Here is a 16,612-nt window from a genome sequence, read left to right on the forward strand (position 1 = left end):
GAAACTACATTCGCCGCAAATGAACAGGTATTACGTTTTGGAACAAAATTAATATTCTATTGTTGACTTCTCAATTCCTTTAACGGTATTAATTACGAGTGTGAGTAAAATAACCAGTATTAAAGCTAGAAGTAAATAGGAATTCCGAAAACTACAGCAAATTACTCTTAGACCACTGTAACAGAGGATTATATTGTGCAGACAGCACAAGGACAGGCGTCCTCTCGGACTATCAATTAACCATTCGTGAGTTCTCATGGAATGCCGGAAACTTCCACCTAGAGGTCTATAGGAACTGTGGAGGGAGAACAAACAGATGGAGGGAACATGGCCAACTTCCCACGGAATGAAGTAGAATGGCTGTTGGATAACGTTGAAAAGCAGAGAAAATAAGTCGGAGAAAACAAGAGGCGTGTGTTCTTTAAGCCATTAGTGAACGTTTCTGTCGATTCCTAGATGTCTGATGTCAACAACAGAAACTTCGATAAAGAGCTATGACAACGCAGAAAATGCCACTCGCCTCAATGATAATCGAGCATAAATAAAGTTGTAAGATTTGAGGTTTTCACAGCGGTGAGTATGAAGATTTCTGTCTTCTGGGTGGTTGCGATTCATCGTCCTGATGACGAGGGCAGCAGTATGATCTCTGAAACGTTGGTTAACATCGACCAGACTACACAGCGCAACAACCCAGAAGACAGAAATCTTCATAAATAAAGTTACTTCTAAAAATAGGGACCTTCTTGGGAAAGCAACAGTAGCTCAGGTGCCATACAATTCCCGACTGTTCTAGTTGTATGAAAGCTAATTCGTCTCGACACAGCAAACTGTCACTTCGAGTCGAGAGTGTCAGCTGAGTCAATGACGACATACGCGGAGTCTGATCCCAGCAGTGGCGTTTAGAAACTTTCTCGTCGACACACACGGGGACACCTTTAAAAGGCAAATCATTACACGTGTTTGATTTTCAGACTACAATCAGAAGCTGATAGTTAATCATGTACTCAAAGAATATCCTGTCTTACATGTAACCTGAATAATATTCACCGTATTCAATACAGCCACCCACTAAACATATTCTGAACCAGTTAAATTCAACAACCTCCCCCCCCCCCCCACTCCGCCACATACGAGGTGCGATCGAAAGGTTTCAAGACCGCGTATAAAAACCCGTACACTTATCTCAGGTATTAAATTCATCCATCACCCTCGAAGTAGTTCCCCTGGGAGTGAACACAACGATCCCAGCGCCGCTGCCAAGCCTGGAAGCATCCCTGGAAATCTTTCTTTGTCAGCCTGTCAAGCACCATCTGCGATTCTGCCTGAATCTCTTCTATCGTCTCAAATCTCCTTCCCTTTAGCTGAATTTTCATCTTTGGGAAGAGGAAGAAGTCACACGGAGCTTAGAAAGGAAGTTGGGGTCGGTTCTTGCAAGATCTTTGAGCTCCTGACAAACGAGAAGTCGATTCTGCTTCTGGTCCTCAGACAGGAGCCTTGGCACAAACTTGGCTGCGATGCGTCGCATGTGGAGTTCTTCCTTTAGAATCAGCTGACAGGTCCCATAGCCTATCTCAACAATGTCGCACAAGTCGTTGATGGTACGACGTCGATCTTCGTGAATGGCCTGCCGAATCTTCGTAACATTTTCGGGCGTTGTGCTCGAAGATGGTCGTCCAGAACGCTCGTCATCATCGACAGAGGTTCGGCCATTTTTAAAACGTGAATGCCACACAAAAGTTTGTGCACGACCCATTGCGGACTCCCCAAATGCTTGCTTTAGCATTTCATAGGTTTCCGTAGCCATTTTGGCGAGTCTTTGGCAAAATTTGATGCACACGCCATTCCGAAATCGCAGGATGGTCGGTGTAATGCACTACCAAAACGCCCGTAACTAAGAAACAAATGCTAATTCGATGATGCCGGCTGGCACACTGATTCACTATGAATGTAGGCCGCACCCCTTAGCGGCAGAAGCTCTTACTACATCCGGTTCGCCCTCTATTGACACAGTCTTGAAACTTTCCGATCGCACCTCGTACTGTACCTTAAAGTTCAGTTTTAATAAACTGTTTCCGTCTAAGCTTCATATCCAAAGGAACAATATTTGGTGATGAGTACAAATTCTAAACCTCCTGACTGTGTAATTTTAAGAATATCATAAAATAAAAACGTTATTCTTGCTTACTTTAATATCCTGAAATATCAAATGGTTTACAACGAACCGATGTATATGCTGACTCACATCTTCTATTGTTTTCGTATTTTCGAATCACTTGACAACGAACAGGAAGTGGGATGAGGCTGGTTGTCCACACTTGCTCCACGTGAAATAAAACTTAAGGCAGGTTTATGTTTTTGTCAAGAGTAACAAAATACCAAAGAAACATCTAACCTGAATCTACATTATCATCTGACAAAGTCTTCCACACTACGACTGATGCATTTGTCTTGCTATATTCTTGCAACGAGCATTTCCATAAACATGGATACTTTTCCGCCCACTCGACAAGAAAAAACTGCAAATGCTAGATCGTCTTCAATTTTGGGTCACAAACTGTCTAGCTATCCAAGTCGCCATAGACATGCCTGTTTGTCTCCGACGATAAACGTCGTAAGCAGGGTGAAGCTGTAGTATCTGCGGCGAGTGACACTACAAACACACCAGTGTGCTTCTTTATCGCATATCCCCTATATCGTATATCCTGTGTCTTATCGCCTTCTTATGCGACCGGCCCTATCGCGAAACAAACTCAGGCTGTGAGCTCCTTTCGCTTCGTCTGTCCACAACATTCGGAAAGGCAACGAACGGGTATCTTTCTTATGTACACAGGAATGTCCTCTGTAAGTTCTGCCTCTCACAAGAGTAGCGAAATCAGCTTTACATTATACAAGCGCCATCCCTTATCTTACGAATGTGCGTAGCATAGATTGCGCAAGGGGTCGGGGGTTGGGGGGTAAAAGTACGTTTAATATTTTGGTTGGAAAGCCTTGAGAACAGACTACTTGGAGAGACCTAGGCACAGATAGAAGGATAATACTAAAATTAATCTAAGGGGAATGGGGTTTGGACACCTGTATTGGGTTCTTCTGGCCTAGGATAGGAGCTGGTGGTGAGCCCATGTAAATTCGACAACGAACCTTGAACAGCTCAGTGAAATATTAGCTTCTCAAGCAGGATTCTGCTCAATGGAATTAGTTAAGTACATATAAAGTTTCGTAATTAGTTGTAAATGTATTACTGTAATCCGTAACACGTCGAAATTACCGGCTTAACATTCTCCCTGATGAAAATGCGGATACATGCTGGTTTGACCAACGGAGAATTATGAAATCAAGTTTCAACAATCGTGGTAGATTTATCCCACTTGGTTATTCTGTCAGAAAGTTTGCTTGGCACCTTGCACACAGAAAACGTGGAAAGCTTAGGTTAGGTTAGGCTAAGTGCTTACACAGTAACCACAGAAATCTGTTAACTCGGGATTTATTCGCCGCATTCCTGGTTTCATTAACACAGCATTCATAGCTTCCCGAAAAACAACACGTTTGTGTTGTTTCATTACTTGCTCATAGCTCGAAATTAACTTGTGAAAGATTACCAAGCAAACCCAGGAGAAATTAGAAATGCATATAAAAGTTTAGTGGGGAATACTAAACGGTAGGCCACTTGGGAGACCTAGGTGTAAATCTGAGGTTGATAAAATGCATCTTTGGAAGATGGGGTGTGGAACATATTAAGTGACACAGGAAACGGGCTTAGGGTAGGTTCCTCTGAACTCAATAATCAGTCCTTGGCCTCGATAAAAAGTAGGCAATTCCTTGATTAGTTCAGCGACTATCAGTTTCTCAGGTACTGTGATCCATGTCGTTAGTAGTGGATAGATTTACTGTATGGGATGACTGAAGAATGTTCGATGAAAATTAAATTGGAACTGAAACGCAGCGATAGTTTCAGAAAATAAACTTAGACACACCAGAGTTTTAAATAAATAAGTTGTTAGCAACACTAAAATGCAATGTTTTAGTAGATGAAAGGAGAAACCCTTTGAAGCCCAAGTAGTTATTAATACCACTGTTTAAAACTAAGTATTCAGATTTATTATTTCATATATTAAACAGATTTTTACGTCGTCTTTATTCCAAGCCTTCGTTCTTATTATCTACTCAATTATCACGACCTACTCGCACATTCCACATTTGAAAGTTACAACCAGAGAACAACGTAGAACGCTGTGGATATATTTAATCTTGAGATTAAAGTTGATTGGTGGGTTAGTGAGAGAATGAACGAACGGTTGGAGTCTGAGGAAATGAATTAGTGTAAGTGGATGAACGGAGTCTGTGTGTGGGCGAATATTTACGAGTCACCAATGCTAAGAGAATGAATCGATAAAACATCACAGATATCGCATATGCGCGTAAAGAAATACAGGCCTGCAGGTTACTGCATGTAACAGAATCCTTATCCAAAAAATGATAAGTCACTCAGGCAGTCCGGAATACTCATCTTCCATTCTAGATACGTATTTATATACTAATAACTAAATTTAAAAACCTGTATGGAGAAACATAAAAATCTGCTATTATAAGCGAATGCGAAATAATATTTACGAGATTATGATTGGCTCTTGCAAGACCTCAGTTATCGTGATTCTGTGAAAGGCATTCTTAAAATGCAGAATATAAAACTAAGGCATTGATTCAGAGCATGAAGCGTACACTATAACCGCACGGAAATCAACTTTTTCGCGTCGTACTTTATAGAGTCTAATGAAGAGGCGGAGTGAAATGAATTCGAAAGGTTGTCATATACATTTGCATCCGATCCATTTTATGGGCTCTAGGTAATGCAAAAGTCATCCCGGTTTTTCACAAAATAAATTATATATTGTGTTGCCGGATCGTAATTTCAGATTCTGTTTAAACAAGGAACATTCTTAATGAAGGTACAGTGCTTCTCCATTTTAAATTCTTAAATTAAATTGTTTGGTCTACATATGCTCGTGATTTACAGTTAACGTAAATTTAAGCTCCCTTGAAACATGTTCAGTCGAGATAAAACGTCCGTGGAAAACAAGGCAGTTAATGTATCGTACAAGTTTATCGTTCTTACTTTATGAGCATCAGACTTAAATGTTCAATTCAGATATAAAATTTCAAGCTTATTGCAGAAAAATGAGATTAATATTGAGTAAAGTAAATGACTATTGTAGTTCTTTAGATTTTCCTTATTGCAGTGTGCCTATTATGTTTAGATAGTATAATTTATAACATTACAAATAAAAAGTATTTAAAAAAATATATTTTGATGTCTCCTTTATCCGTTTGAAGTGTGGAAGCTCTTTTTAATATTATCTGAACATTCAGTCCTACATAAAAAATATAATATTGTACAATAAATAATAGTAAAATATAATATAATTCTATAATACCGATAAACTGGGCAATACCATTTATTCTGTTTATCATAAGAACCACACGAAACCCATAAACTCACTCTGTGGATAAAGCGGAGAATTGTTGCAACTGAGCCATATATGGCTAAAATATGTTTCCTATTCAATAACATTATTTGCACTTTTAAAAATCCCACCTTTTCAAAACTGTGTCAACCGGACAAGCCCCAACTTTCCAATATAAGCCTATCTGAATCTATAAGAAGTGTATTTCCATGTTCATAATTTTCTGTACGATACTTGGAAAATTAAAATTCGTCAGAGCACGATTCATACAGTTATTTTCTCATAGAGAACCTTTGGTTTTCATCGTGACTTAATCCAACAAGGTTTTCGCGGGCGATCAGAAGTTCTGACAACAGAAATGTACTGGAAGTTCGTAACTGAAGATGTAAAAAGCAAACATTTCAAGTTCAATAAAAGATCGTAATTTGTTCAACCAAACCAGAAAGTGTAAATTATGAATAAAATGAAGTTTAAGGTTCTCACTGTGGCGAATATAAAAATGTTTATCTTCGGGGTTGTTGCGCCTTGTGGTCTTCCACAAACTGACCGATACTTCAAAGGTGCTTACTGCTTGCTCAATTCCTATACCTTTCGACGATATAATATAGAAATTGGCGTTTCTCGGAATTGCACTGGTGCAGGTAGCAAGTATGTGCTTAAAGTCTTTAAGCTGTGGAAAGAATGAAGGGTAGAATGTGGACTGTATTAGAAGGAACGACCAGATGGCTCGGCCTGGTAATGGAAGTTACATGTTTGCTATGGATAATGGTGAAACACTGTGAAGAAAATTTCTCGGTCTTGCATCAATAAATGGGTCCACACTGAACCTAGCAGACTAACTAGAAAAAGGACTTGAATCTGGCCAAATAAAGGAATTTCGAATATCTGCTTCTCTTTTGTTTTGACTTCCAGACTGAACTGAAAGAAATTTGAAAACACAAATACCTGACACTCGGTAAAACAGAGCTAGATATTAAGTAAACAAAAAAGTAAATAATTAATAAACAAATAAATATCTCCTATTGGACCCTATACTAAACCACTAGAATGCAATAACCACGTGGAACCATATTTCTCTAAGATTCATTTTAATATTGATATGACGTCTATACCTAGGTCCCCGATGCAGTCTAATACTCTTGAGGACCCTTCACTAAAATGAGCTGTGTACAGTCATATCTTATCTCATCATGCGTCCTGCATGTCCAGCCCACTAAAGCCTTCTTAGTTTAACCCTTTTAAACCGATTGAGTAAATGCATGAGACAAGAGAAGTGTGGAGTAGTGAAAGACACTACATTTAATTTGAGGAAATAAAAGATAAATTTCCGGCCATGAAGGATCCGAGGCAGTGCCCGATCGTCCTTCTGGTAAAGGTAGGCTAAATAGAACGTTCACCGATGAAAATCAGGGTCTCGCTGCCTGTGATCGGAATTTTGATATTAACGTGGAAGGGATCTACTACAGAGCGGAATTTTGATATCAGAATCAGGAGGGCTGCTCGAACAAGACGCAGCTTTGAAGCCGGAGCACATCCAAATTAGATTCAGTCCGTACCTCAAGGAAAACACAACACTTCCCTTAACCCTCTTGGTAAGAGTTTAGAGATGTTAAACATAGAAAAAAGATCTTTCGCATTTATGAAAATGTTACAACGTAAGTAACTGGAGTTCTATCTTCAAAGATATGACGCTGTGTAGCCTTGTAGATTGTTTAACAAGGTTTCGAAAGGACAAAGCATAGTACTCTAAAGACGGACATTTCACAGTGCCATAACTCCTAATAACACAATGCAAATCATTCACATATCTCCTCAATCTTCAGAGTAGAACTCTACCCTGACGATGAAGACGATGAGTTAATCAAAATCGTGAAAGATTATGCGACGTCAGAACGCAAAAGATCACAATCGAAATTTTCTCCTTCATGAAGAACTCAAATCTCACATAACAGAATAAATTATGAGACAGTTTGTTCAGTGTGTCGCAATTATGAACAAGGTAATAAAATTTCTGTTTACAAAACAAAAGAAAAATAAAGGCTGGTGATTTATTTACACACCGAGCGACTAATATCATTTAAAGAATACTCCTCCTTGGAGTTAGTCAATTTACGTTTCGAACTTGTGTATTGCCGAAACTTTCTGTGGTAATAGGGGTCCAGATCCTTATCAATCGCTACGTTACACTTCAAATATTCCAGTAGGAATATAATAATTACAAGATATTTTAATAACAGAGCATGGATTTCATAGTAATAATTCATCTTCCGAGACTGAATTAGAATCCTTGATAAATGGAAGGATAATGTACTGAATGATGAAAAAATCAGAGCACACTGGCAAAGCTGTATTAGTATGGAAGATTGACATTTTGAATACTTTTAACATAAAAATCTATGCATGTACGTGTCTGTGAAGATATTTGTAAGTTTTCGTTTCAATGTGTCCTGACCTTTGTACTATGAAATAAGATTCGATAATCAATGGTTAATGAAAGCCAGTAGATCATATGTTCCATTCTTCCAGGGCAGCTAACATATAGCAGCTTACCTGTGAGAAACTGCCGGAAGGTGGAAGTCCATGTCCACTCCGGGTTTCCCAACTTCCGAGAGAAGAGGCATTCGAGATGTAAGATGGAACCCGGAAACACGGCAAGGTCCCCGGACGGTTCAACAGATGCCGAACCCGACGGTATTTTAATCAACACCGTGGGGGGAGAGTCCTCTGCAAACAAGACACGCCGACTATCAAACACATCGCCTAGAGCTTCACGTAACACACATCCGCACAAATTTAAATTTATACCTCAAACTGTCAAAGGCGTCCTATATCGTAAAATATTTAATTACAGAATTCGAAATAAAGTATGACTAAAGAAATGTGTATCTAGCCCTTTCAGAGAACCTGAATAAGAAGCAGAATTCATTTAATCATTTCTTCTGGGAAAGTATAAATATTATCTGAAAATTTACTTCTGTTTGTTGGCGATACGGGTTAATAAGGAGTCACTGCAGTATCCACAGTTCAGATCTAGTGTTAGTCGCAAAACCGTTTTCGCTGTCTGTACTATTAAATCATATCCCGACACTGCCGATTCCATAAAGACATTCAAGTATATGATAAGAGAATTTTTATATAGGAAGCCCGCGTTTTTCTTCGACTCTGAATTCGTCGTTCCTGAAATCCGTCGGTTACTTTTTAACAACAGTGTTTCCACATCCGCCGTCGATTTCTTTCATCAGTCGATGTCATAATCACTCGACATTCGTAAATGTGTTTCACATATCGTACAGCGTCAGTGTACCGACAGTATTCTCGTTATTTCATAAGCCAGAACTGACGACTTCTTCTATTATTAATTTATTTTTGCAATAAAAAGTGAACATGTCTGCGCAGTCAATCAAGAAAGCAAAGAGTCTATGAATAGAAATGACTGGAAACGAAATTATAAATTATTTCAGATTTTAAGCTGAACATCGAGCGGTCGATATCGGACGTGGATTGGAAATACAGCCTACAGGAGAGTGAACACTTGTAGTTAATAAAATTATTTTTTTTTCTCAATAAGACATTACTCAGCCCTCAAATTCTGATCTACGTTCCTCTGACACGCTGGCATCTATCGACGAGTATAGACGTCAAAATCCAGAGGATCATCAACATCACAAACGACAGTCGCGTAAACCTCGTGTCTCAAAGAAGTGAAACATTTGAGGACGTCAGTCGAAAATAAATCTAATGACGAGCGTTTTATGCCCCTGTTCTAAGGCACAATAAAAATAAACGACATCAATGTTTATGTAATTTTCTGATAATTAATTGATAAGACTACACAGCCAGTGAAGTAACTGACCATGAACTTCCTAGCCAGGCTTCGATTTCAGGAAGGAAACGTGACGAAACAACTTTACCATTTCAGAACTTTAAATATAAATGTTCTTACAGCCTCTTCCAGTCGCACAGGAAATAAATTGAACATTTCTTTACTGAAAGTAAGGAAATGAGCTGTGGAACACCGTGTCGTATTTTGGCTGCATGGAGATCAATTGAGTGAGTAGATGCAGAGGAGCGGCACGTAATAGAGAAACCCTAGGAAATACGTGCAACTTTCAGAACGTCGCGATGGAGCAGGTAACACTCCTGCTTCGTATTCGGGGATGTCTCTGTTTTAAATCTCGGCAAGAAGCCTGGATATGCTAGGTCTTCCGTGATTTTCATTGGATCCTGCGAGGCATATAACAGGGTAATACCTTCAAACACGACACTACCCTTTCCTTCTATCAATAAATTCTAAGCTACTTAATCTAATCAGCTGAAAATATGTCGCTAAGTGGTCCAAGACTCAATCAACCATATCGATTAATACCGGAATTCGAGTATTCAAAATGTTCATGGCAGTTATCTGTAGAATGATAAAGTTTGGGAATCTCTAGGGCCTACTTGAGGTACCTCGTCTATGCTAAATATATAACTGGCTGCTTATATATGTTTTATAAACATCATCTCTATTCATTTAATTAAAGTAACATTTTCATTGTTTGTAGCAATGTTTCTTTCTTGCCGTACGTCCCGTAATCAGTGGTTTGTCGTTCCACAGACTTAAGGATGAATATTCAGTAACTGAATTTAACAAGTCTGTCATTTCTTAAACACTGAAGAGTCAAATGAGTACATTAACAGAGTTTTTAAATAAATAAGTAATTAAAGAAATGTGATTTTTATCGCATTCCATGCTACAAACCCTCACAATATTCACATCTACTGCTGGAGGAGGCAGATATTGGACACACAGCTGTTTTAGATGTATCATTTGAAATTCTCTTTGACACTCTCCCCCTTTTCCTTCCCTAAATTTCCTTTCCAACTTTAATTTTCCTTCAGTACACTTTCTCCAATTCCTTCGTGTACATTTCAAACCACTCTCTGCGAAGCAGAAGAAAGTATACTGAAAAGACTGGGGTCTGAGGCGAGCTATACTCACTGTGACTTTTCATCACTTTTCTCATTGAAAACCAATAAAAACAATTCATAATTAAATCTACAGTCTCTCAGCAACATGCGGACCACTGCCACATAGCCTCCCCTGGGAGAGAACTGAAGGCGTAAATATGTGATTCCTTGTAGGATTTGAGGTTTTCGCAGCGGTGAGTCTGAAGATTTCTATCTTCTGGGTTGTTCCGCCGTGTACTCTGGTAGAGGTTTACCGACGTTTCAGAGGTCCTTGCTGATGGAGACAGGAATGACCTCTGAAACATCGGTAAACTTCTACCAGAGTACACGGCGCAACAACCCAGACGACAGCAATCTTCATGTGATTCGTTTCATAATCACGACAAAGTTTCCGTTAGAAGAACCTGTGCTTTCCTGATGTGACTGAGTCTGTGTTAATAATCAAGTGAGTGTAACAACTCCGAAGAATCGTATGAATTATTCAAGACTGGAAAGGTGTGCTCTTTTGAATACAGAGAAATTCCAAAGATATTATTCATGCCACATCAGGGACACTGGCGTCAGCGGGGCAACCAAGGGAATAACAGCTGAAGAAATGGCATTAAAGGCATCCAAGGTCGTTACTGAAACAATGTGAACCAATAATGACCCCGGGATATATTTTTGTAACAATGTGCCCCAACAACTTATGAAAGACGCGACCGACTGACTGACATGGACAGGCATGTAACGTGTTTATTTTTTCTCGTGCTAAACCGTGAAGAACGCTTAGTAATGCCCAAGTTCATATTTTAATTCTTGCTTACTCTGTATTTAAATGAGAGTGAGTTGCGCGTAAGACGTTCAAATTATGTAACATATAGCACTGCCTGTTATATTTATCGATCTTATTTTGTAATGGCACGTTTTGGAGTGAAGGAGAAAAAGTAAGAAATTAATAACAGAAATTACAAAACACGATAATGATTAGGATACTAAAGAAATATTTCCTCGTTGAATTTCAATGGTCTTTACATAAGTTAAGGAGGAGTACATAAAAATAAATATGTGATCTGTAGGCGAGAAGTCGAAAAGAAACACTTTTCGTAAAAACCTGCAATTTCTTACCGGTGAAGTTGGTAAGCATTGTGGTTGGAATACAGGACGGCACACGATGGTTCCAAACACCGTTCTGGCATTGAAGTGCTGACTCCCCCAGTAACTTGTAAACTCCAAGCTCCCGGCAGCGCGCCAACACCACAGCGCCATGCGGGAACTTGAGTCGTCCAGTCTGCACATACGAAACACATCACACAGATCCCAAGTGCACTCTGTGATCAACTGCGTCACTCATTACATACAGTAACACCGACATGTAGCAGAGCTCAAGTACAGAAACGAAATCCACGTACTCGACATGCTTTCTAGTTCCACATTCCAAAACCACAAACATTCAGAAAGTTCCCATTACTTAGAATGTGTAATACACAGAACGACGTTGCAGTGAAATTACCAAAACTAAATTTTAGCGCCAGATTCTCTATATTTGATGTTAGTGTAAAGCCTATTTTCATGTCCCAAGACTTGTGTAAGAGCTGGATAGTAGAAGTTTAAGATATACTTTAATGAATATAGGTTATACTATTCTTACATTACTTTATATGTATTATATTGAGAACTGTGAGTAATTTGTCGTTTATTTATCTTTGTAGAATGTGTGTTTTGTATTAAATTCCGTAAGCTTCCTGCAACTGGAGGAAAAACAGATAAACGTTTAATAAATGACGCATTTACCTTCATTTAAATCAGGTGCAGTGGTAAGGCTAACCAACCTACAAATTATTACACTGTTTAAAATCGCAACAGATTTGAATAAAAATCACAACACAAAAAGGAAAATATATTTTAGACCATTCTAACATCTCCTGCATTATATTTCATTATTAATATTAATTTTATTTATATAAATTAATTCTATATTGCCGAATTGTGTTTAATATGCCTCTAAGAAAGCAGGATTCTTCTCCATAACATGAGGGCGAAGCACCCCATTCTGTCTGTCGAGACACACGTATACTTAGCGTCAGCAGTTTCATCCCTCCATAAACCATAAAAATGAAAACATTTTTAAAAATGGGATGTGGATAAAATTTAAAACAAATAAAGCGGTAATATAATACCATCGTCAAAAGACATTCAGAGAATCTATCGGTGTAACGGCAACCTGAAGATGGGAGTAGAGGCAACTCCCGAAATGTCATGCGTAAATATGGCCCATAAAATGGGCAACGTTTAACATAACATTCTTATGAGAAGTATATAATAGAACATTATTAAAGTATATCAAATCTAAAAGTTCTTGACGATGGTGATGAGTCATTTGAATAAAAAATTTCTTGGATGTTATCCATCGTCTAGTAAATAAAATATAAAACGTAAAACGACGTTTCGGAGATGGGGCTCTATCTCCGTCTTCAGGTTCCTATCTCCGGAGATAGGGATTAGCTCTATCTAGTGGGCCCAACTGAGTAGGAACCTGAAGACGGAGATAGAGCCCCATCTCCGAAACGTCGTTTTACGTTTTATATTTTATTTACTAGACGATGGATAATATCCAAGAAAATTTTTATTCAAATTGTTAAAGTATAATAAATTCGAGGTTTTCACGGCGGTGAGAATTTGGTTTGTGTTCTGACGCCGAGTAGTACAGCAAGTAGTTAATATTTTGGAAGAAAGCAGGGTCTATCATTATTAGTATTGTTCTGCACCATCATAACACAGAAAATCACACTGCATAATATTAAACTAGAGTGAAGCTGCTGTGATTAACATGTTTTAATTGCACAGGCCTATAGCGACGTGTTCCTCGACCATTTCTGAAAGCTAAAAAAATAGCATGGGATCAATAAAGTGACTAGCCACCTTCCGACATTATTTGATTTCATTTGACAACCATTGTGGTCTACTGTCTGCCATCATGGTAGCAGATACTGAAGGGTCAACACCGCTAAAACGACAATTGAACAAGAGCCACTTCCCATTCTCATAACACATCCGTCTTATTGTTCTACTCACTTTAAATTCGGTCTATTACAAATCACATTAAATGTACAAAGGCATTAAAATGGTAATAACCCTGTAGGCCTATATGTTCAAATTCTCGTAAATTAATAACAGACGTGATTTGAATATGAACGCGAGTATTAAAAGAGAAATTTGCATTTATTGTGTAAGAAGCTTACGGTACTGCAAAGTTTCCGTGGCGCGCAGTGAGCGTCGAGTTTTAAACGAACTTTCCCATAATCCTCTCTTACTGTACTACGAACAATGTTTCAATGTTCAGTCTACTTTCCTCTCTGAAGCCTATGTGCGTCTCCATTTCAACTTTTTAAGTACGTAGTCGGTTATACCTTGTTACCCAGACATTGAAAATTTAAATTCCGTACATTTAGTAAGAAGAACACGGCGGACGTACGAACTTGTGAAGTGGCAGCGACCATTAGGATAGTCTCCTAAAATAATGACAAGGCACTTTCGAAAAATATGCTGTTTTTCTTGACGGAATTTGAATGACATATAACAATATGGAGATTGTGCGAAATTTTAATTTCGTTTTTAGTTTCACAGCAATGACTAATGGATTACTGGAGCTAAGTGTTTCAAATTTTGTATTATATTCTTACAAAGTATGTAAGTATATAATTCAGGAGCCAAGAATTACGAATATGACGGTAAGGAACTTTGAGGTGATACGCAAAACGTTCAATGTAAGAGAGAACCTGTAGTACTCAAATGTACTGTCCTTCGCAAAACAAAAATAAAAACTCTGATTAGCAATGACAACAAGCTGTAATGCTTACAGTTTGAAGTAGTAAGATAATTCAGACTCAAGCAGGATTCCTATGCATGTACCTATCCCATAAGCTACTCTGCTACTTGTGGGGTTATCACATATATTACCTAAATATATCACTAACAACAAAACACAGGGCCGATTGAGAAATTAGGCTTCATCAGTTCTGGCCTAAACTCTTTGCTTTTATTACAACCTTCGCGGAATGTAAAAGTTTTGTTACTTTCAATCCCTTAGATAATATCCCGAACTTCACAAACAATCCTCAACACTGTTCCACTATAACTGAGCATTAAAAGGACTGGTGACTAAAGGAAAAAGTTTCTCACTTACATGAAAACTAATCAGCCTTAAGGATTTATGCCAGTCCGTGCGTGAAAGACGCTGGGCTGCAGAAACAAATACCGATCGTAGGAAGAAGAAAACTGGGAGGGGGGCAAACTCAGCTAGGACCAAGAGAAAGAAAAATAGAACACTGGGTTTAGAAGAACCTTTTACAGAATTGGGTTCTTGAGCATTACCTCCAAGCCACTAAAAATAAATGTGCAGCTGGCAAATAATGCGCACGAACCGACCTGTTATGTTATCATCTTTACGCTGGGCGTCGAAATGATTGTTCGTCGTAGCGGTGCTCTGCGTCAGTAAGATAATACTGACTTAGGGTAGGCAAGCTTCGATTCTGCTAGTAAAAGACATATTACCTTCATGGTTTATGATAGTTACATATAGGCCTAACCTTTAAGTAGCACAACCAAAACTGGTCTAACCCAAGTCAGAATGTTCTTACTGACGCACAACATTTTACGATAATCTCTTCGACGCCATGAGGATGGGTGTTTTCTGGATTGTTACGCCGTGCAGTCTGACGTTTACCGACGTTTCAGAGATGCTTACGCCCTGAAGAAGGCAGAAAATACCTCTCAAATGTCGGTAAATTTCTGTCCGACTACACGGTGTAATAACCCATAAGACAGCCATCTTTATATTCGCCGCTGTGAGAACTGTAAATCTCACTTTCGGCGCCATTTTAGGTTCACCCGCTAATACGTAGGCTACAAGCCATACTTTGGAAAGAAAAAAATCTGTTCTGCAAGTATAGCATTTTTCAAATTATCTCTGAGAAGAAATAAGTTTTCCGCCCCAAAAATCTGGTGTGACAAAACATTCATTTTAAAAACAAAGAAGCTGTAAAGAAACAACGAAAATGTCAATATCACTATTGCAGAATTTCCTTTTAGTGGCGGCGAGATAATGAAGAAGAACCCAGAATTAAAGACTGCATCGACCCCACAGTCAATATTTTCATAAGGAAGTTCTTCAACTGAACATCACTGTACAGAATGAAAGCAACTGATTTATGTGTCGATGAGCGTGGAATGACGGGCACATTTCACAACACTCTAGTTAATTTCTTAGCAGCAGAAGCACATACAGACTACAAATTTTAAAAACAGGTTTAATAACATAATTTCTATGGGCCAATTGAATTACAGGGCTCGGGTACAATTATTATTTTGTCAGATATAATAGTCATTATGTTTTAAGTAATGCTTTAAAGCAAAAACACTTTAGGGCGGTTTCCCGTGCGGTGGCTTACACAACTACCACCACCACCTCTGCTGATATTTGCACTATTATTTATCAGTTTAGACATTTGATGGGGTGGTTATATCTGTAATTTATTGTCACGCCATGTCTTCTAAATGCACACGCAAACCGCTTCGTGTGACACGCAGTTTAAATAAACTTCAGCTTTACAAAATGCATTACGTCAGTAAATGAGTTGCTCCAGTCCGCAGTTTTCAAGAGTTACTTCGCAGAATGCGTAACCCTTTTATCACCATCACAAAAGTAGGCCTACTTAATATTTCGGCCGACAAGTGGGCTTCAAGAAGGCGACTAATAAGTACGGTACAATACATCTATCAACAAACGTTCTCACTGCAGATAACAACAGATCAAATGCGCAGGGAAGTTTATTAAATGCGATGTGTGTTCATCTTGTTAGTGTATGACAGAACACGCATGAATGCACTTTCGGTATCAGATGCCATATGAATGCTGTACATTGAGACTGACGTGTGACATCAGTGGTGATTTAGAAGCAGAGGATTTGACCCACATATGGCGCACGTGAACATAATTATTACAACTCAACTGGAGCGCCACACCATTACGCCCATCTGGTAACTTCGCCCCTCCTCTTTGTACTGGTCCCTTCGTCGTACTGTGTTATAGATGTCGATCTTGTGAGTTACGATGCCATATGGACTTTAGGTAGATTCCAAAGTTTCGGAGAAACATACTGCCTCCATTTTCAGGGCTGGTCTTTTCAATATTCTTATCTGAACGTTAATTCCTTACATAAACT

At 38.7% G+C, this 16,612-nt stretch overlaps 1 protein-coding gene across 7 annotated transcripts in view; it reads right to left on the reverse strand.

The window, feature by feature from the left end:
• Positions 1-16,612, reverse strand: part of hig (locomotion-related protein hikaru genki) — a 147,973-nt gene that overhangs the window by 44,472 nt on the left and 86,889 nt on the right. For all 7 annotated transcript variants that reach the window (XR_015536002.1, XM_022059580.2, XM_022059576.2 and 4 more), the window contains 2 exons: positions 11,517-11,679; positions 8,010-8,183 (listed from right to left, as the gene is read on the reverse strand). Coding sequence is in view for 6 of the 7 variants with exons in the window: in XM_022059580.2 (XP_021915272.1) it covers positions 8,010-8,183; positions 11,517-11,679 (337 nt within the window). In the remaining variant the exon portion in view is untranslated. The remainder of the gene's footprint in view (positions 1-8,009; positions 8,184-11,516; positions 11,680-16,612) is intronic.

This window comes from Zootermopsis nevadensis, unplaced genomic scaffold (genome assembly GCF_977971745.1).
Source record: "Zootermopsis nevadensis isolate Lab colony 2312 unplaced genomic scaffold, Znev_1.0 Znev_ptg000020l, whole genome shotgun sequence".
NCBI classification, from domain to species: Eukaryota; Metazoa; Arthropoda; class Insecta; order Blattodea; family Termopsidae; genus Zootermopsis; species Zootermopsis nevadensis.